The sequence below is a fragment of the Gopherus evgoodei genome, chromosome 12, assembly GCF_007399415.2.
Source record: "Gopherus evgoodei ecotype Sinaloan lineage chromosome 12, rGopEvg1_v1.p, whole genome shotgun sequence".
Taxonomy (NCBI): Eukaryota; Metazoa; Chordata; order Testudines; family Testudinidae; genus Gopherus; species Gopherus evgoodei.
Genome location: NC_044333.1, coordinates 35,573,430 through 35,594,760, shown reverse-complemented (window position 1 = coordinate 35,594,760; position 21,331 = coordinate 35,573,430). Strand labels below are relative to the sequence as shown.

At 40.8% G+C, this 21,331-nt stretch overlaps 1 protein-coding gene across 2 annotated transcripts in view; it reads right to left on the bottom strand.

The window, feature by feature from the left end:
- Positions 1–20,767, bottom strand: part of ATP2C2 (ATPase secretory pathway Ca2+ transporting 2) — a 39,057-nt gene extending 18,290 nt beyond the window's left edge. The window contains exons 1-12 of one of the 2 annotated variants that reach the window (XM_030582082.1): positions 20,605–20,767; positions 10,637–10,747; positions 8,810–8,926; positions 6,708–6,797; positions 6,333–6,368; positions 6,162–6,223; positions 3,825–3,933; positions 3,588–3,737; positions 3,411–3,479; positions 2,861–2,936; positions 2,578–2,644; positions 39–163 (exon numbers count right to left, since the gene is read on the bottom strand). In XM_030582082.1, coding sequence (XP_030437942.1) covers positions 39–163; positions 2,578–2,644; positions 2,861–2,936; positions 3,411–3,479; positions 3,588–3,737; positions 3,825–3,933; positions 6,162–6,223; positions 6,333–6,368; positions 6,708–6,797; positions 8,810–8,926; positions 10,637–10,747; positions 20,605–20,703 — 1,111 coding nt within the window. In that variant the 5' untranslated portion in view covers positions 20,704–20,767. The remainder of the gene's footprint in view (positions 1–38; positions 164–2,577; positions 2,645–2,860; positions 2,937–3,410; positions 3,480–3,587; positions 3,738–3,824; positions 3,934–6,161; positions 6,224–6,332; positions 6,369–6,707; positions 6,798–8,809; positions 8,927–10,636; positions 10,748–20,604) is intronic. The other variant, XM_030582083.1, reaches the window with a different exon arrangement.
- Between the last annotated feature and the right edge of the window lie 564 nt (positions 20,768–21,331).

The window sequence follows — 21,331 nt, the reverse complement described above, 5'->3', positions numbered from 1 at the left end:
ATGGCTTTGTTTTTGAATGTGACCATCAACAGCCTTACCTAGAGTTTCTACTATGGGCAGCTTCTTCACAATCACTCTTTTCTTGGCCATCCTTAGAACGCCCAGCACCAGCGTCACCGTGACCACAATGGGCAGCCCCTCTGGAATGGCAGCCACAGCCAGGCTGGGTTGCAATATAGCAAAAGAATAGGTTTCCAGTTACAACAACGTGTCACACCACAAGGCACTGCACCCAAGCATACACTCCAACATGGCAAATAAGCATTTCCAGAAGGCATGAATGTCCTCTTGACTAGGACGGTCTGGAATGGAAATCTTGTGACCGTTGAATATTAGCAGCTCAAATTCCCAATACATAAATGAAATATAAAATATGTACAATAATCCTCTACATGTCCTTCCCCATTTTAATGAGTCTGAAGAGTGAGCACAATTTTGAACATTGCTAGAGATAGTTCATTTCCTTACATCTGGGATCTTTAATCTCTGAAGATGAAGGTTCAACCTTGCTTGGCAGCATGGTTCAATCATACCCACTGACTTACTCTCCTAGATGCATCAAAGCCATACTCAGAGAGTTAATTCTATTCTGAGCAGCCTGGAATCCCAAATGATCTCTTGGTGCCATAGGCTACGCCTACCCTACAGCTGGGATTGACACTCTGAGATCACTCTACTAGTGGTCATTTTAGCAGGTCTAGTGAAGACCCACCAAATTGACAGCAGATCGCTCTACAGTCGACCCCCGTACTCATGTAGCTGGAGTTGCGTATCATAGGTTGACTTACCGTGGTAGTGTAGACATAGCCCTAGAAAACCAGACTGGCCTCTGGCACTGTGCACAGTTATGCCAGAGAAAATACAAACTGACAATCATTTTATAACCCTCTGTTGTTCTGTAGGCAGGTACGAATGGGTCATAAAGGATATCAACTGTTATAAGGCAATAAATGTTTATATTAAGCATAAAAACTAACTCAGGAATAAAACATGTGTTAAGGCAAACATTTTCAAAAGTGACTACTGAATTTAATTGCCTGAATTTCCGGGTGTCAAATTTCAGACAACTCGGGCAGGCTTAGTTTCCTGGGGTGATTAGTACTAAGGCTGGCCAGAAAGCAACAATTCCATTTTGCGGAAAATGTTGAAACTTTGAAATTTGTTTTCATTTAGATAAGGAGTGAAACTGAGACCTTTGGAAGTGTGTGTGTGTGTGTGTGTGTGTGTGTGTGTGTGTGTGTGTGTGTGTGTGTGTGTGTGTGTGTGTGTGTGTGTGTGTGTGTGTGAGAGAGAGAGAGAGAAAAAGAAAGCAAGAGACCCCAGAATAGCCAATAAACTGGTGGTCAGAGCACTGGCTTAGGATGTAGTAGACCCAGATTCAACCCCAACTGGAGTGAGTTGGAGCTTTGTGTCTCAGCACCTGTGAAATTCTTAGTCAAGAAATGCTGACAAACTCTTTTCTCCTTTGTCAATGTCCCCTTAGCCATTGTGAGTATGAAACCGAACTACTTTAGTTTCTTCCATGCTGACCTCCACCCATATTTTTATTTCCACGCAGTGCTGGATAATGAATAATCTTAGAGCTATGGCAACACTTAAGGATACATTTTCCAAATATTACTCAAACAGATGGTTTATAGTATTTGATTAAGGGGTTGTGCATGTATTGCCATGTGTCAGGTACAAATGTAACATCCCCGGCTTTATAAACACGTCAGAGAAGGGCGAATATTTGTCGATGTAGCATTCCTCTTAATTTATAGCATAGACATAAGACTAGAACAATGGCCATACTGCGTCAGACCTATAGTCTATCTAGGCTAGTATCCTGTCTCTGACAGTGGCCAGTGCCAGATGCTTCAGAGAGAATGAACAGAACAAGGCAATTTTGAGTGGTCCATCCCCTGTCATCCAGTCCCATCTTCTGGCAGTTGGAGGTTTAGGGACAACCAGAACACAGGGTTGTATGCCTGATCATCTTGGCTGAATAGCCATTGATGGGTGTATCCTCCATGAACTTATCTAATTCTTTGTTGAACCCAGTTATATTTTTGGTCTTCACAACATCCCCTGGCAACGACTTGCACAGGTTGACTGTACATTGTGTGAAGAAGTGCTTTCTTGTATTTGTTTTAAAATTGCTGCCTCCTAAGACGTTCCAGGACTTTTATGGCAGGGATCAAGGTGGGGAAGGCTATTCTTATGTGGATGTCTTCCAAGGCAAAGCTCAGTGGAAATATGTTCATGGCAGAATTTGGACTTTAGGGAAATTATGCACCAGTCTGTTGCCCCACCAAAATAAAATAAAACCTCAAGCCTTTTTTTGTTCCTTCATTTGACATTAAATGAATAGTAAGGTCAGATTCTACATTCACTGAAATCAATGGAAAAAACTCCCATTGGCTTCTGTGGAGCAGAACCAAGCCACATATTTAGAGACTAACACAAATATTGAGGTTTTTTTCCCCCCCTCATAGAAAAAAAGTGCCTTCCATTGTTTCAAGCAACCTCTTAAATGCAACCACTCAGCGGGACGTGTTTCACTGTAATAATAAAAAAGTTCTTTCCAATCCTCACCTCACTCCAATAGTGAACATACTGAGAAGATGCTTTCCTTGCAACCAGCCAATCAGCATTATTAAACCTAGGAGAGGGGAAGAAAAGCCAGTTAAAAAATGGAAGTTAAGAATCTGTGAGGGATTTCAAGAGATTTCCCATCTCAAGGCGTCGCAGGCCAGACACTCAAAAACTGAGACACTCTACGTAAAAGGGCCCTTTTGAAAAAGTTGCTCCAGGGACCCGGGAATGCATTCATAATGGAATGCATCATAGTTTATACAGGGCATTCGGGCAAACTCACCAATTATGCAAAAGGAGAAAAGAGTAAGTTGTTTCCCCAGTTTATCCATGCTTTTCTGTAGAGGAGTTTTAGGGGTCTGGAAACGTGAAGAGAAAAAAACCTCTAAGTTGGTTTCCATTATGTAAAATGAGGCGCGTGAGTAGAATCAGTGACAAGAAATACAACAATGATCATCATCACTGGAGCAACCCTAAACTGAGATCCGGGGCTTATTGTGCAGGCACTGTACACCATATACACGGTGAGAGAAAAATGCCCATTAGAGTTGATAATCTCAATAGACAAGACAGAAGCATTAGTCAGTTCACAGATGGGGACCAGAGGCATAGAGAGAATAAGTGACATGCCCAAGGTCACCAAAGTTTGTGGCAGAGCTGGGACTTGAACCCAGCTCTCTTAAATCCTACCGCAAAGCCTAAAGCTCGTGACCACCCTCCCTACAAACAGCACTTGGACCTTCAGTATTTGAGTAACAATATGGAGACTTGGGTCCTACGACAGTACCACACAGCTCTGTACCAACAAAACAAACAGAATTCTTGTCCCTTACCTCTTCTGCTTGCATCAATTTAAACACCTCTCCAAACTGTGAGTTTTCACCAGTTCCGATAACTATCCCCTGGATTAGGAAAATAGCAATGAGAATCACGCAAAATACTGACCTTACTTAAAAGACTCTCTAGCTATTATTTACAGGTGGATGATATGGAGAGTATATAGGACTCACTTTTCCCTTCCCATATCGCACCAGTGTTCCCATGAAAACAACATTACTCAGCGTTGTTAGGTCTCCGGCTTCCAGTAAGGGATCATCAGTCTTACTGCAAGGCTCAGCTTCTCCAGTAAAACTAGATTCGTCCACCAGCAGGTCTGTAACCTAATTAAAAATGTAACTACGTGGAGCCTTTATCACAATATAGACGAACAAATCGATGTTATCGTTTATGTGTGAGCTGGTGTTTACCTCTATCAGTCTGATATCTGCAGGAACCCTGTCTCCAATAGAAAGACACACAATGTCTCCTGGGACCAGGTCTCGGGCGAGAAGATGCTGCAGTTTTCCTTCCCTTATGCTGCAGTACATTGAGAAAATGATACTATTTAAATAGGCCAAACAGCGTGCTAGGCAAATATAAGGAGCAGGTCCTTGCCCCAGAGATATTCCGATCTAAATAAGAGTTTATCATCTAACTAAGGATGAGGAAAGGAGATTATATTCCTATCCCAAATTTAGCTTTAATGCACAAACACATGAGTGGATTATGGAAGCTTTAGATTTCAGTAATAATGTACATTTAACCTGAATATCATGAATTGGAGTGCTTTCCCCCCTGTTTGAACTTTAAAGACCGCTTACAGGCAGATGCAAGGGACTATAATACTTGGCAAGCTGTTTAAAGGTAGAATTACTGAACTGGTGTTTTTCCGTGTTGTTGTACTAAATGTTCACCTTTGAAAAGATTAGGTACTTACTCTGTGAAATTCACTGAAGGAAATAGGCAAAGGTAACCAGAGTATTTGTAAGGTACAAAGTTCAATGACCATTGAAGTAGAAAAGACCACGCCTCCTTTTTGACACAATAATTATAACCTCAACATGAACCATTTCTTTGTATTGGTCCTGACAGGACTGATTTTCAAAGATACAAGACTGATGTTGCACTCCATATGCTTTATGAATGCGAATATGATGTAACTGGAATATGCTTTATGCAAAAGGCCTCTTGTAAGGTATCATTACAAAGGTTAGGATGAATGTATTCAGTAGATTATATTTGTTTGAATGTATCATTCTTGTATCTGAAGCTAGAAATATGAAGTATAACTCTGAGGTCCTATTGTAATTATGCAAAGTGTGGGCCATCAATGGTAGCTTAAAATCTTGATGGCTCCCATTGACTAGGACAATTGGTTGTAAACGGCTGTTTACTTGCAAACCTTCCAGGGTACGTGCAAGGCCAGCCCTTTAGAAAATGGAGACTAGGGGTCTCACAGGACATGTGACCATGTCACATGATACTGGAACTCATCTTAAACCTGGTGCTTTTCCATTTAGAAGGAGGGTGGGGAGTCAGAGAGATAAAGGATTCCTGCCTTATGCCAAAGCTATAAAAGTGGATGGAGCAGAAGAAGGGTGGTCCCAGTCATGAGAAAGCCCTTGCTTTTCACCTAAAATGCCTGCTGGAACTGATGAGGACTGTACCAGGGGAAAGGACTGGGCCCAGACTGGGAAGGAGTCTAGTCTGTGAAAGAAGCATATTGGAACATCTCTGAGGATGAGATTTACTTGAATGTATGCAAATCCCTAATATGCACACCAATGGGCCAGGTCCTTCTGTCCATTAGAGTTGTTTTTTGTGAGTCTTCCAGGGCAAAGGTATCCTAATGTCAGAGACCATGGCCAGTGGGGGATTCTCCTTGTACTGGGGAATCATCAGATAGTGTAAACTTGCTATAGTGACTTCTTTGCCAGTCCCTCCAGATTCCAATTTGGGGGGGGGGTTGTATCCAAGGAAAAGGGGATATGTCTGGGCCATCCTTATACTTCAGGAATTTCCAGATGATGGATTTATCCTTGGCGGGGGGCGGGGTCGCTGGCAGCTGGTACAACTGAATTACAGACAGCAGTGGTGCAAAGATGGTACAAGAGTGGGGGGAAGAGACTAGTTCAAGGATTCAGTCACAGGGCCAAAAAAACAAAAGGAAATGGAAATAAGATTTGTATAAAATAGGATGAGAAATCCTACTTCTCCCCTAGGGCACATTAATGGGAGTTGAGAAGCCTAACAAATATGGTAGGATCATTTCTCAGCCCATCAGGCACAAATGCCAACCTAGGATTAATGGTTATTTCCATATGCTCACTGACAAAAATTTGTTTACTGCACAACTGAGAAACCAGTATTGACTTGCAGGTGTAGCTGGACTCTCAGCCCTATTGACTGAAGCTAGCTCGTCCTTTGGATCACGTGTAAGGAACCTTTGGCTACTCACATATAAACCTCATGCTAATCACTGGGGCTCAAACCCAGGAATGTAAGCACTAAAACACGAACTTCAGCCATCTCCACTATAGGGGAACTCCTGCAACTGCAAACACCAGGGCAAATCATAAGAGGGAGATATAATTCCATGCACTAAGGCAATGTATTACCAACTGAACATCTGTAAAATGCTCCATCCAAAAAGACAGTTATCAGCAATTCATTATATGCACAAGCATCAGAATTGTTGCCTTCATTATCTGGCTTTTCCCCCACAACTGGAACTAAAAGAAAATGAATACCTATGCATGACTTACCAGTTGCATTCTGGGGGGACTAGTTTGTTGAGCTCTTCCAAAGATTTTTCAGAGCGATACTCCTTATGAGAGAGCAGCATAAAACTAAGTTACAAAAGCAGGATTACTCCAAAAGGGCCATAAACTGAGATGCAGAGCTCTGCTGCAAAGTTAAGGATTCTTAGGACATACCTGAATGAAGGCCACTGTAACCACAATTAGTACTGCCTAAGGAGAAAGAGGTATTAAATTCATGGGCATGTTAATTTCAGCTAATGCAGTGCTTGCATTACAGGTGATTCTGAGATTCTAAGGCCAGAGAGGGCCACTGTGAGCATCTAAGTCTGACCACAAGCCATAGAACTTCCCCCAAATAATTCCTAGAGCAGCTCTTATAGAAAATAAACCATCCAACCTCAATTTAAAAATTGCCAGTGATGGAGAATTCTCCATAAACCTGATCCACTGGTTAATTACCCTCACTGTTAAAACCATCTGCCTTATTTCCTGTCTGAATTTGTCTAGCTTCAATTTCCAGGTGATTCCACTTCCAGGTGAATAACTTACCATTGCAATACTCACAGCATCCTCATACTCTTTAGTAATTACACTTACTAACGCAGAAGCCAGCAGCAATAGAATGAGTGGATTCTTAAACTAAAATAAAGAAATAAGAGATTTTGGTTTTAGTTCAAAAAACCATTTTATTTAAAAAAAAAATAAGGCTCATTAGTTCCCCGTTAGTGACACATTTTAATGACGGACTTCTTTACAAAGACGAACAAACGTGAATGGGATGAAGAATTCCTTTAATTAGTGCTACTGCATAATTCTTGCAAATCAATAGGAACTGTTGGATGCTCAGGTCTTTTGAAAACCTTGTCACTTATTTAGGGACCTAAATATGGATTTAGGAGCCTAATTTTAAGCTTAATTTGTGAAAATCTTGACCTCACTTAGAGTATGTCTACACTACCCGCCAATCCGGCGAGTAGTGATCGATCCCCGAATGTGCTCCCCGGCGACTCTGGAAGTCCACCAGGGCGAAAGGCAGAAGCGGAGTCCATGGGGGAGCGGCAGCCATCAATCCCACACCGCGAGGATGTGAAGTAAGTCAATCTAAGTTGATTTAAGATACACAACTTCAGCTATGAGAATAGCATAGCTGAAGTTGACGTATCTTAGTTCAATTCTCCCCCCAGTGTAGACCAGGCCTTAGTAACCACTGGAAGTGATGTAATTGAATTAAGTAAGATAAAGAACAAAAAAGAAAAGAAAAGAAACGCTCCCCCCCCACACACCCCCCACAATAGGTTATGAAGATACACCCTATAGGAATTCGGGCTTGAGCCAGCTCTCATTGAAATCAGTCATGAAACTCAAGTCCTTAGTTCCCATTCTTAACAAAAGATTGAGCATAGATGCATAAAATACAGTAAGTGAAAGGAGCCAGGCCATTGGACATTTAAAAATGCATGTTACGGGTCATTCAAATTTATGAGCGTGAATTGTGTACTCCAACAAGTAACATTTCCAAGGAGACTGAAGGGTTGTTAGAGAGCATGACTGTACTAAACAAAAAAAAAAAAAAAAATCCGTTCTGTACTCTGAAAAGAAAATCCCTTGTTAAAAGGGTCAAGCTGGTGAAGGGCAAAGCACCAATGTGTCATTTTTAATTAGGTGCAAAGTATGCTTTAGAAACAAGCTTAGAAAATTTATAGATGGTTATATGAAGCTGCTTGAAGGACTCTGAATAAGGAGGAGAGGAATGAAATCAGTGAAACAAAAGTGAACCCTTAAATAAAATAAACAAAATTTACAATCCTTAGCATCCATCTAAAGTGAAACCAAAGGCAAAACTGATTAGTAAGAAAAGTCAAAACAAAACAATAAATCTCTATCAAAACATAATCCCTGTTTTGGTAAAAGCTCCAAGGCACAGACGAAAGTTACATTCAGCTTGTGAGATCCGTTAATACGCATGAGATTCCATGTGCCCCTAATGAACGATAACTCAGCCTAGGATGAATAAGATCAAAGACATCACCCCTATAGTTTGTTTCTTCCATTATTTGAATCACTCGATCTTCAAAGGGATATCGCAATATTGCATTTATTACACTTGCACAAGAGCTGAAGTTAACTTTCATCTGAGCTTTAAACTTCATCCTTTCTTGCTGAAGATTTAGTGCTCATCAGTTTCATGCACTGAAATGTGTCGTAACTGAAATCAGAATATGCCTCAGTTATCACTGTTTTTATAGAAACTTCCTTTCTTTTATCATTGGCCTGAGAAGGAAATGAATATCGTTATTCAATAACAATATTGTTATTGTTTTGCAGCTGGTGCAAAGCATGGTAAGGCTCTTGATTTATACAGAGCATGCAGCATCTTAAGGAAAGGGTGGATCTTTAAATCTATCTCCATGCAATACACACATGGACCATGATCTTGCCATGATTTTCCCCCAGGCTCAGTGAGTCCCTGTGTCTCTATGCAGAGCTCATTGCTGGATTGGGGCCATAGAAAGCCATACAATTTCTAATATATGGAAATGGTTCAGATCCGATCAGAACAGATTTTCTCACTGGTGAGTACTACTGTGTACCACAGAAATTTGAAACCACCTTTTAATGGGCTGCACCACAGCTACACATGTAATCCTTACCTGGTCTAGATATTTCTTCCATATTGGTTCTGTATTGTCTACTATAAACTCATTCCATCCATGCGTTATTCTGCGTTGTAGCACAGAAAACTCAGAGAGTCCAGTTTGTAAATCAACCTATTGGGAAATTAAAATCAGTGTAAAATGATCCAGGAAAACTGCATCATGCAATCAAGCTGCATTAAAAATAATAAATAAGTTTGGCCAGAAGTTCAGATCTAATATTTGACCAAGTCTTACAGATTTCATTTATCTGTGTGGGGTGTACGGCACTGATCAAATATCCAGAATGATCAGACATGAAAGACAACAATAAAAGAGAACCACTGCTTTTGTACCAACTACAAATCTTTGGAAGCTACTATCATAGATCCAGTAGAGGGAGCACAAATTCATTAACAAATCCTATTTCCAGTAGGGTGATCAGACAGCAAGTGTGAAAAATCAGGACAGGGCTGGGGGGTGAATGGAGCCCATACAAAAAAAAAAAAAAGCCCCAAATATCAGGACTGTCCCTATAAAATCAGGACATCTGGTCACCCTAATTTCCAGATTTGTGATGCCATTTGATGAATGACAAAATAAAAATCAACTAAGAAAATAAACTAACTGCTAGGTTCACTAGAAACACAAGAAAAAATAATCAATGTTTTGCCAAAAAAAAAAAAAAAAAGCAAATAAACATGGAAATAAATTGTGTCTGCAAGTTTGAGAGATGGCAGCAGTGGAGAATAAACCAAAAAAATATCAAATACTCAGTACTGCAATATTCCCTGGTCCCTAGTTTTAGCGGATCAGCATTTCCTAGATTTCTATCCTCCAGCATATTTTTTTCATACATATATGATCATGTATATATTCCTTACAGTATATTATTAATTTTCCCCATTGCAAACTGTACTATAAATTGAGTATTTAAAATATTCCTCCAGAGATAGAATGCAATCCAGTGTTCCTTTCAGGGCAGTGTACATGTGTGCTTTCCCCCACATCATTTCTTACACATGGCTATGTGTAAATCACGTGATCCAAGCCCAGTGAAAGCCCCATGTATTATTTCAGGGAATTGTCTATGGTTCTAGAGCCATGACATGAATATCATTGATTTAGATGCTAGGAATGCTGTGGGACTACGGGAAGAAAATAGGACCATATGAGTGTAAACTGGGTATAAACTGGACATGAATGAATTTAGGCTGGAAATTAGAAGGTGGTTCCTAACCATCGTGGAACAGCCTCCCAATAGAAGTAGTGCGGGCAAACCACCTAACAAGTTTTAAGTTGGAGCTGGGTAAAATTTAAAAAAGGGATTACATGACAGGGTTGCCTGCGATAACAAGGGGCTGGACTTGATGACCCAGCAGGTCCTTTCCAGTCCTGTGGCCTACATGCACTAAGATTTTATGACGAGTTTGCTAGAACTGAGCTGGGGCAGAGTGTGACACCTGAAGTGCTGTGCATAAATTTGCGTAACTATGCTAAATCCTCTACCCGTTGGTGATGGACCAAAAGCAGTTAGTTGTCTGTGCTGCCCAAGCTTTAACTCAAGTCATTTGCAGTTCAGAGGTTCACTTAACTCACCATCATCACTAATCAGAACAAAGTAAATCAATTGTTCAACTGTTAATTGAATTCAACTGTTCATTCAGAAAGCCACCCAAATGAAAAGGATAGATCTGAACCCCACCAGACCCTTGAGGAAGTTTGCATCTAAAACTAGACATGAATTTCACAGGTTGTCCCCCTCTCTGAGTAAAATAATGTGGGATATTGGGGTGAGTCCATATTTCCACAAAGTACAGTTATGCATTGTGTAATGAGCCTTACATGTAAACTGTTTGCCAAGTCTTCTTTGTGGCATTTGCAAGCTTCTTTGGGGGGAAGAGCTATCACTTCTTTCTCTTGTTCAATTGCTGTCAGTGCCCGTTCTTCATCTGTCTGAGTAATACAGATAAATTGTTAGGGAAGAAGAACTTAGCTAGTACAGTCATTTCATTTATCTTTTGGTTCCTCCCTTTATCTGGCCTCTCTTCCCTTATCCTTCAGTCATAGAGGTTTTCACACTTATCTAACAGTTAAATAATTAACCCTTGTAACCCCTCTCCCCCTCCTGTGGCAGGTACATGTTATCTCTGTTTCTGCAGGTTCTCATCCTGAGCTGCTGCTCTGGCAATCACAGTCCACATGGCCTGTGAGACCTGAGAGTTTTCTATTAAAATCAAATTGACATGCATAATGGCTAGCTCTGGACTTTGTGCCATGGTACTTTGGCTGAATGCTCTCCAGAGAGCGTCTGGCGCCATCAAACCTCTCCCAGGTTTGTACTGAATTTGCAAATCACACCATTAAGTGAAAAACTAAGATCTGTATTCTCGGCAGGAAGGGGAAGGGGAAGGGAAAGGCCCTTTTGGCAATAATAAGTGCTTTATGGTCAGTTTCAGCTAACACTGTCTTCCCGTAAATAAAGACAAAACTTTTTACACACATGGACTGAGGTCAAAACCTTCTTCTCTGAGCATATTGACACTCAGCTTTTGTTAGCACCTTTGATGCACAAGCCACTTGACCTCTGGTATTTGAGTATGGTCCAGTTTTGACCATTCTGCTTTAAGAGGACTGCATTAATACCCTCCTTGGAGTCATCTGAGGATAACTTGGCACAAGCGATATACTAACTATGATGGCTTTATGCTGCCATAACTTCTGTCGACCCAAGCTTGTAGCATAGATCTGGCTCTAGTGCGTACTGTCAGTACCTCAGGACTGGGGCCTCTTTAACTCATTTAGTTTCTCAAACTTTTTATTCAGGATTTCCATCCCAAGTCCATTGGACTCCTTTGTGCAGTAGCACTCAGGTTGCTGGGTCGGGCAGCTAGATTAGGCACACATTTCGCTACTATATCAGTATCCAGATAAATTTACAGTTCTTCTTTGTCCTTTAAATGTGTTGACTCCCTCTAAAGCACTCAGATACCACCCCAATGAAAGCTGGACGTGCCCCTACATGGATAGAGAGAAAAAATTCTGCTAAGGAGAAACAGCGTGATTTTCCTTTACAGAAACAGTGGTGGTTAGGCAATGTCATGTTCATTATTAAAGTATTATTTGTATTACAGTAGGTTTTAGACACTTTAGTTGAGGATAGGAATCCGTTGTGCTGGAAACTGTATATAGAAGTAGTGATAGATTGTACCTTTACAATCTAAATAGGCAATCCAAACAAAGGGTGGAGGAGGAAACTGAGGCACAAAGAAGGAAAGTGATTTTCTCAGAGTCACACAGCTGATTAATGACAGAGCCACATATAGAACCCAGGTCACCTGAGTCCCAACACAGTGCCTTATCTAGATGTTTTACAATCTCTTTAATATTATCTATAATTGTAATTCACTCCTTTTAATAAGGTGGACAGATGTCATACCCACGGATCTGAAATTTGGACTGAGATATACATAGAAAGCCATTACATTTTTTATTTTGCTGATATATAGTTATAGGTTTTGCTTAAAATAAACTGTATTGTTACAAAGGCACAATTATTAAAATGAGTTTATCTCAATGTAGTGGGACAGGACACTCAGAATGATCTTTGTCTGGGAAAGCCACAGTGTTTGAAGTGAGTTGGCATGTGCTGGACTAGCATGTAGATACAACCTGCTTTAAACACAACAAAGAGTGCATCACTCAAGGAGGGGTTGCCAGGAGAAAATAAAAATTATTAGCGTTAACTATTGTTTGACAAGCTTAGACAGTGCTGCAAGTTACAAAGGAGCAGACATTTAGGCTACAAGTCATGCCTAGTGTTCTGCACCACCACCCCTTACAAAAGGTCACATCTTCTTTTAGCTCGCTGGCTACTATTGTTTTCGATCTATGATTCATTACAGATCACACTGGGACACAAAGCAAATCTGGTAAGGGTGATAAAGGCAGAGCTGTCTACAAATCTCAAATGCTCATCTCCTCACCATTCACCAGGGCATATGAAGACTTTTAGTTTCTTTTTTGGTTAGGGTTGTTCATTCTGGGGTATTGTTTGCTCCCTTCTCCTTCCTATATTTAGTCGGGCAGTAGATTGCAATTTGGTGAAGTGCAAGCGTGAAAAGTTCTATTCTGCATGGCACTACAGCAATGGACCTAGTACAAAAACCTGGGAAGAAAACTAGAATCCCACAGCAAGATATTTCCCCTGCCTCCCTAATCTGTGGTGCTGTGTCACTAGTGCTGTTTAATCCTGCTTAAGTACTGTTGCCAATTCTTCCACTCTCGTTGCGAGTCTCACAATATTTAGTGTTTTTCTTACAGCCCTAGGCCCTGAAGTCCTGTGAATATACCAGAATTGCAGCTTTCACTTAAAAAAAGTTTCTAGCCTTCATGGTTGCAGAGATAAGCCTGAAAATGTGAATGCAGATGGTTGTAAAGCCACAAGACACATAAACTTTAAATATTTTTAAAAAATATTTTAAAAATGATTTTAAAGCCAGGCTCATGATTTTGATGGCCTCACTCATAGCTTTTGAATGTTTGCAGCTAGCAATGCAGTTGACAGGTCCCACGTACAGAGATCCCTTCACCCCAACCCACTTGCCCCCCCCATTAGTTAGTTCAACACTGCTGCCATACAGCATATCACACACAAACACACAGTGCTCTCTCACTCTTCCCTTGAGAGAGATTTTAAATGTGTTCCTTCTTGTTCTCATTGGGTTTCCTGACTTTAAAGTAAAGACAGGCAGACTGGAAGTACTTCACTCATGCCTTAGAGGGTGCAGATTACAAACACAGATCCACACAAAGTGCAGTTCCACCCACTCCACTCAGCAACAGGGTGGGACCCTGGAAGCTCAGCTTTGTAAGGTAGCTGCTTATTATAGAGTTTCCTGGGTTTCCTCTGAGGGCTTGATTAGGGCTTCAAGCCTCAGCCCTACTTCATTACTCCACCCTGTAAACCTGCGTGGGAGATGCAGAGAATGAAGTTAACCCCCAGCTTACTGGAAAACATTAGGGCTACTGCTCCTTTTCATGCCCTGTTGGGGACAAGCTGCTTTTCTTTTTGTTAAAGGAAGTTAGTGTTTGCCAAAGACTCGACTCCGGCACCTGACTAGGAACCAAAATGTATTCGTTATAACAATAGACTGGTTTCCATGGCAGCATTTTTCTCCTTTGGTATTTCTGGGGGCAAATTCAGAAGGATCAAGGGCAAGATGACCCCTAAAGAGCTAAATGTGTCAGCCAGCAAACTTGTTCCTTTAGAAAATCTTTAATCAAATGCTTAAAGACTATGTAAATAGGCTCTGACTTTTTGCTAATGTGTGATATGCTGTGCTGACCTTTCACGTTGTCTGTTTTTAAACAGCACTCCTTTCCTTCCTGTAATTTTCTTCTAAAGGGCACATTTTACCAACTTCACTGCCAGTGTATAAACATACAGTTGAGCAATAAAACTAGTAAGTAAAGAGTGATAACAATGGGCCGTCCCCTACCCCTCTGTTGAGTGGTGAATGAGTAGCAGGGCAAAGCACATACCCCATTACAGTAGATGCTGGGGAAAAAAAAAAAGGCAGGCTTATACTGTAATTGTAAGTCAGCACTACATTTAGGGCAAAGAACAAAAGCCAACCCATTTCCATTACCTGATGGACAGGAAACTTAAGTCCTGATCCTGCAAACCCATACATATATTTGTAGAGCTGGTAGAAAAAAACAGTTTTGTTTCCATGAAGAACTTCAATCAAATGGTTTTGTTTAACATGTTTTGTAGAAGATTTTGATTTTTTTTTAAATGAAAAAACCCTCACCACACCATTTTTTATTCTGCTTTGAATGGAAATTTTAATTTTGTTTTGGGTTTTCAAACACCAGAATTAAACAACAAAAATAATTTGAAATGAACTGCTTTGTTTCTTTTCAATATTTTTTTTAGAAAAAAATAAAAATCAATATTTTCAAAAAATATTTCAACTTTCAATAAAATTGCATTTTTTGTTAAAAAACAAACAGGTTGGAACATTTTGACCCTGTGTGTATGTATGCATGTGAGGAATCCTTACAGTCCTGGAGCTATTTGTGTGAGTGTTTGCAGCACCCGGTCCACTAAGAGGAAACTAAATTAAGAAAAATTCATTGACATGAATAAATTGCAACACAGAGAATAAGCACAACAAGTATAAGGCACAGTAGAATGAAAGGAATGGAAAAACAGACTAAGCAACAGAACTGGTAGAAAAATGGGAAACATATCATGAAATTTTTCCTCCCTCCTCCCCCCAACAAAAAAATGTCAAGCTTTGACATTTTTAAACAAGAGCTACCGTTTAAGAAGTTCAGTGGAAAGGGACACATTTTCCAATCCAGTTGTGGGAGCAAACATTTAACTGGAGATGCAAGGAATCTGATTTGAACCCTAATTCATTTTGTCAGGTCACATATATTTTAGATGTAAATTTTGCCTGAAACAGGGGTGATGGACCTTTTGAAAATCCCATCCAAAATGTTAGATAGTCAACTTTGTCTTGACTTTAAATTCAAAAGTATTGATTCAGGGTTTACACTATCTTTGCCTAGGGCTTTGGAATTGAAAGATTATATTTGCGAGGCCCATGTCATTGTTAGTGGCTTTTGTGTGACTGCAGCAAATGATAATTCCAGGCAAAGAGGGCATTTTTCCCCTCTTAAAAGAGAGGGAAACGCCTCACCTATGTTCATATATAACTGAGCATCTCTCTCTATTTTCTCTACAGTGTTTACAATGCTCATGCACACAAAGCTATGGAAATCATAGAAATGTCGGTCTGGGCGGAACCTTGAGAAATCATCAAGTCCAGTCCCCTGCACTGAGGCAGGACCAAGTAAACCTAGCCCATCCCTGACAGGGGTTTGTCCAACCTGTTCTTAAAACCCTGTTCTGGGGATGGAGATTCCACCACCTCTCTTGGAAGCCTATTCTAGAGCTTAACTAGCCTTCTAGTTGGAAAGTTATTCCTAATATCTAACCTAACTCTCTTTTGCGGCAGAATTTCCCGGGGCTGGATGATATCCAACAATGCTCACAGAGGACAGAAAAAGAAGGAAGCATCAGATTAATGGCATGCTGGTTCCCACTCCAGGAGCTCATCAAGGTCCCTCTACATGCATACTATGTGTTGGGGTCTCTCTATATTTGTGGAGGCATGTTGGAAATCTAGGGAGCAGCCAATCAATGCATCATACTCCCCTTTAAGCCTCTTCATAAACCTTTAACCCTCCCACTGACTTTTTTCTCCCTTCTAGCTTGAAAGTGAGGAGGATGGGGACCAGGGGTAAGCCAGTGGCAGCATAAAAAAAAAAAAATTGGAGTTATACCCATCTCTTAGAACTGGAAGGAATGGTCATTGAGTCCAGTTCCCTGCCTTCCCTAGCAGGGCCAAATACTGATTTTTGCCCCAGATCCCTAAGTGGCCCCCAAGGATTGAACTCACAACCCTGGGTTTAACAGGCCAATGCTCAAACCACTGAGCTATCCCTTCCCCCAGCAGCACCCTGGTGATACAAACTATGGTCTGGGGCACCATCCCCTTGAAGGGACGCTAGATAGGAAGCAAACCTTGCAGGCCAACCATCATTCTCCTCCTGGGAGTGTTGTTGCAGTAGGAGACTATGATAGCTACTGAACAGATTCATCTCCATTTGATATCAAGCACCATCTATGCGGGGAAAGCACCATTAGAGATCTGTGAAACTACTATAACCCAGCTCAGAAACTGATCTCTGCAGTTTGGTTTTAGAAGAGACCAGCACTTGGTGTTGTTCATGGAGGTTAGAGGTGGACAAACTCCACCCTCTGTTCTAAACTTTCCACTTTTTAAGTTTCCTGTTTGAATCATGTTTGTGCCTTAGCTCACATATAATTGCTGTTTGTGTTACTCCAGCCACTGAGATCAGAGCACCATTTTCCTAGGCCCTGTGCGCATGTATTTTCGGAAACAAACTCAGATCTGAGACGTTAACAATTTTAAACAGAAGTTTAAACAACAAATTTAAATAGAAAAAACAAAGAATTATTATTCCCATTTTAGTGATGAATAACTGAGGTACACAGATATTAAATGACTTCGAGTGTGATGACATAAGTAGGAACTGAACTTCAGTATACTAGGTCCCAAGTTAGTGCCTTAACCGTTACACCATAACAGGCAGAGACTGGGTCAAGGGGCGCTTGAACTTTTTAAATCCCTCTATTTGTCACAGTAAAAAAGTGTTTCCAACTAGAAAGTAGACGGCGTATTAGTCAATTACCAGATAATAACAAAAGCAGGGAATTTAGTCTTGAGTTATCACATTGTTTAAATTATGCCATGTTAATGGTTATAACAGCAACAACAACAACAACAGTCAATAGCACCAATATAATAAAGTCTTTGAGCACTTGTGTGTGTAGTAAATTAAAACCTTTCTTCCGCTTGGATGTAACAACCATATTTGGCATTATGCTTTCAGAATATAATGGCATCCTAATGGATTCTCCATGGATTACCACTGAAATTGTTTTGATGTGTTAATATCACATCCTAATGACATTGTGGAAAGGTCTCCAGTTGTATATTTAAATGATTTTAGTAACTTTGATTTCAGTACAAGTCTACATTCTGACATTGTATTTGCATTGTAATGAGGTCTCTGTGGTCTTGAATGGAAATCATTTTCCCATTGTCTCAGATTCTTCCCAGGCTTACACTGAAAATGTAGGCCTTTTGGAACATAGGAATGGTCATACTGGGTCTGACCAATGGTCCATCTAGTCCAGTATCCTGTCTTTTAACGGCAACCAGTGCCAGATGCTTCAGAGAGAATGAACAGAACAGGGCAAATGTCAAGCGATCCACCCCCGTTATCCAGTCCCAGCTTCAGGTAGGCAGATCTTTAGGGAATCCCAGAGCATGGGGTTGCATCCTGGCCATCCTGACCAATAGCCATTGATGGACCTGTCCTCCATTAACTTATCTAATTTTTTTTTGAATCCAATTATACCTTTGGCCTTCACAACATCCCCCAGCAATGAGTTCCACAGGCGTGCATTGTGTGAAAAAATACTTCATTTTATTTTTTTAAAACCTACTGCCTATTAAATTCATTGGGTGACCTCTGATTCTTGTGTTATGTGAAGGGGTAAATAATAACACTTCCTCATTCACTGTCTCCATAACAGTCAAGATTTTATAGACCTCTATCAGATCCCCAGGCCCCTCCCTTAGTTGTCTCTTTTCTAAGCTGACAAGTCCCAGTCTTATTCATCTCTCCTCATATGGAAGCTGTTCCATACCCCTAATCATTTTTGTTGCCCTTCTCTGTACTTTTTCCAATTCTAATATATCATTCTGGAGATGGGGCAACCAGAAACTGCATGCAGTATTCATGGTATGGGTGTACCATGGATTTAGATAGTGGCATTATGATATTTTCTGTCTTATCTATTTTCTTCCCTAATACTTCCTAACATTGTTAGCTTTTTTGACTGCTGCTGCACCGTGAGTGGATGTTTTCAGAGAACTATCCACACTAACTCCAAGATCTCTTTCTGGAGTGGTAACAGCTAATTTAGACTCCATCATTTTGTATGCATTGTTGGGATTATGTTTTCCAATGTGCATTACTTACCATTGATCAACAATGAATTTCATCTGCCATTTTGTTGCCCAGTCACCCAGTTTTGTGAGATCCCTTTGTAACTCTTCACAGTCAGCTTTGGATTTAACTATCTTGTGTAATCATAGAAGATTAGGATTGGAACAGACCTCACGAAGTCATCTAGTCCAACCCCCTGCTCAATGCAGGACCAACCCCAGCTAAATCATCCCAGCCAGGGCTTAAACTTTGCCACCTCACTGTTTACTCTGTTATCCAGATCATTTATGAATATGAATACCAGTACCAGTACTGATCCTTGAGGGACCCACCTATTTACCTCTGTCCACTGTGTAAACTGATCATTTATTCCTACCCTTTGTATCCTATCTTTTAACCAGTTACTGATCTGTGAGAGGACCCACGCTCTTATCCCAGGACTGCTCATGAGCCTTTTGCATGGGACTTGGTCAAAGGCTTTTTGACGGTACAAATACACTGTATGCACAGGATCACCTTTTTTCCCCACATGCTAGTCCACATTGTAGTGTCATATTATAATGGTATCATGTTCTGCATAGACAAACTGGAATTCAAGGCGATCATGTGCTCACAGAGATCCCAAATATTTGTATTTATTTACAATGCTGTAGAGAGAATGGCAGAGCCAGAAGACCGCAAGTTGTAATTCAGAATCAGTTACTGACTGACTATATTTCCCTGACTGTGGACAAGTGACTGGACCCTCACTCGAATATTCGCCAAATCAGTGGACCGGAGTTTAAAAACTGCATCTACATTCCTCTTTATTGAGTTACCAAAAGAGAGAGATTATTTTGCTGTCTTAATCTCCCATCACAGCAAGATCAGAATAATTTTTGGCATCCCAGCCATGTCTCCATTTTACTCTGTGAAGTTGGGCTGTGTATGCCGTAGCATCACGTACAGGCACAGAAAGAGGATGGTCTCGGTCTCCCTCTCACACATATAATACTGCTACAGTTTTGGCCAACTTGATACTGGAAAGAAGATAACAAATGGGAAGGAATGAAGAGCAGAGTAGAGAGCTGGAGGGAATAGCTTCTGAAGAAAGAGATTAAGAATATTATCTGCAATATACAGAGCTTGGGCAAATGATGATTAAGGGGCACATAACTGCCTATAAGTATTTGGAAGGTGCAAATGCCAAGGAGGGAAAGCAAAGTAGTGCTATAATCAGAAGGAATCAGTCCAGGTATGGAAGAAAGGATGGAATCAGATTCCTCTTACCCATGTGAATGGGTCCAAAGGTCAACACCTCACACGAGCCTGGCAAGGATCAGGATTCAGCGCACACCTTGTTACTTGAAAATATACAATCCTGTCATTATCATTAATTCTATTACAACAGACCCTAGAGACCTCAACAGAAATCAGAGCACCATTGCACTGAACAAATCCATAGTAATAAGAGGCAGGCACAGCCTCAGAGAGCTTACAGAGTGATCAGAGAAAAAATGTAAAAGAAGAAAAGTTGAACAACAGAAACCAACAATTTCATTCTCTCACATTCAGTGGCCAATAGAGGGGACACCAAAAATGTATATTTCAGAAAGGTTCCAAACCACATTTCAAGAACATTTTTGGGAAAACAAAATAATCATTCTGAAAATGAGTGATGTTTTGAAAATGTCCATGGATTGTTTTGTAATAAAAATAAATGATAAAGTGCCATCCGAGCAGCTGGATGTCTTATCCCACCCACTGATAGGCTCTATTCTGAACCAAAGGAATCACCCATTTGAAAGTTCAACCTCAGGACTCATTCACGTCCTTGGGCCCTTTTTGCTCAGAATACTGGCCTGCATTGTTTAAATCTGTTTGACCCTGAAGTCAGTGCAAACACAGTGACATATGCTTCAAATCTGAGTATAGTTAGCTAAGTCTTGACATAAAGATCAATGTTAATACTTAGGATTTATCACAGAAGTATTCAGTTTGCACACACTTTAATTAACCCACACAACACTCCAATAGGCAGGTCAATGTCATTGTTAATATTATCCTCCATTTTACATATGATGATAAAACAAAGTAGCACCACAAAACTGCCATAGCTATAGAAATGTAACGTTGCCAGCAATGCACTGTAGGCTTAGCCCCATCTATATACCACATTTCATAACTCACAGGCAAGAGGCATAGGGAATCCTTACCTCCCCTTCTGGCACTCCATTCCCAATTGGCTGGTATTTCTGGGCTAAGTGGAAAGGTGACCCTTTCTGGAAGAGTTTGGAGAAGCATCTTTCTTCCATCTTCGCTTTGCCTCAGCAGCAGCAGCTCCTCATTCTGCTGCTGCTGCTGCTAGAATGTCACCTGTTCCTAGCTGTAGCTCAAATTCCTTTGCAAGCCTAGGGTTGTAGCTAGGCAAGAGGGATAGGCAGGTGTTACTTGATGCCTACAGAGGAAGCCACGCCCACTACAGGTGCTTGGGAGAGGCTACACACCCTCCTTCACTCTGGCTGCTCAGCACAGCAGATACCTACAGAGTGTGCAGCTTATTCAATGCCATGCCAAAGGATTCCTGTGTGTGCTTAGTCAAAAACATGGTTAGTATTTGTATGGAGCAGTCTTAGCTGTAAAGCTGTTAAGGGAGTGTAAAGCAATTAACTTTTGCACCTGGAGGTCTTTTAGCTCTATTGTTTTCTACACTCTGATAAAATGCAACAGCAGCACCTTGTGCTGCATTTCAGCATTAGGCAGAAATGGTGGATTGTTTTCCACAGGCAGCTCCATGCAAATGCAGGTTATAGTCACTGCTGAGCTGAGGGAATGAACAGAACAGGGCAAATATCAAGTAATCCACCTCCCTGTTATCCAGTTCCAGCTTTAGGTAGGCAGATATTTAAGGACTCCCAGAGCAGGGGGTTGCATCCCTGGCTA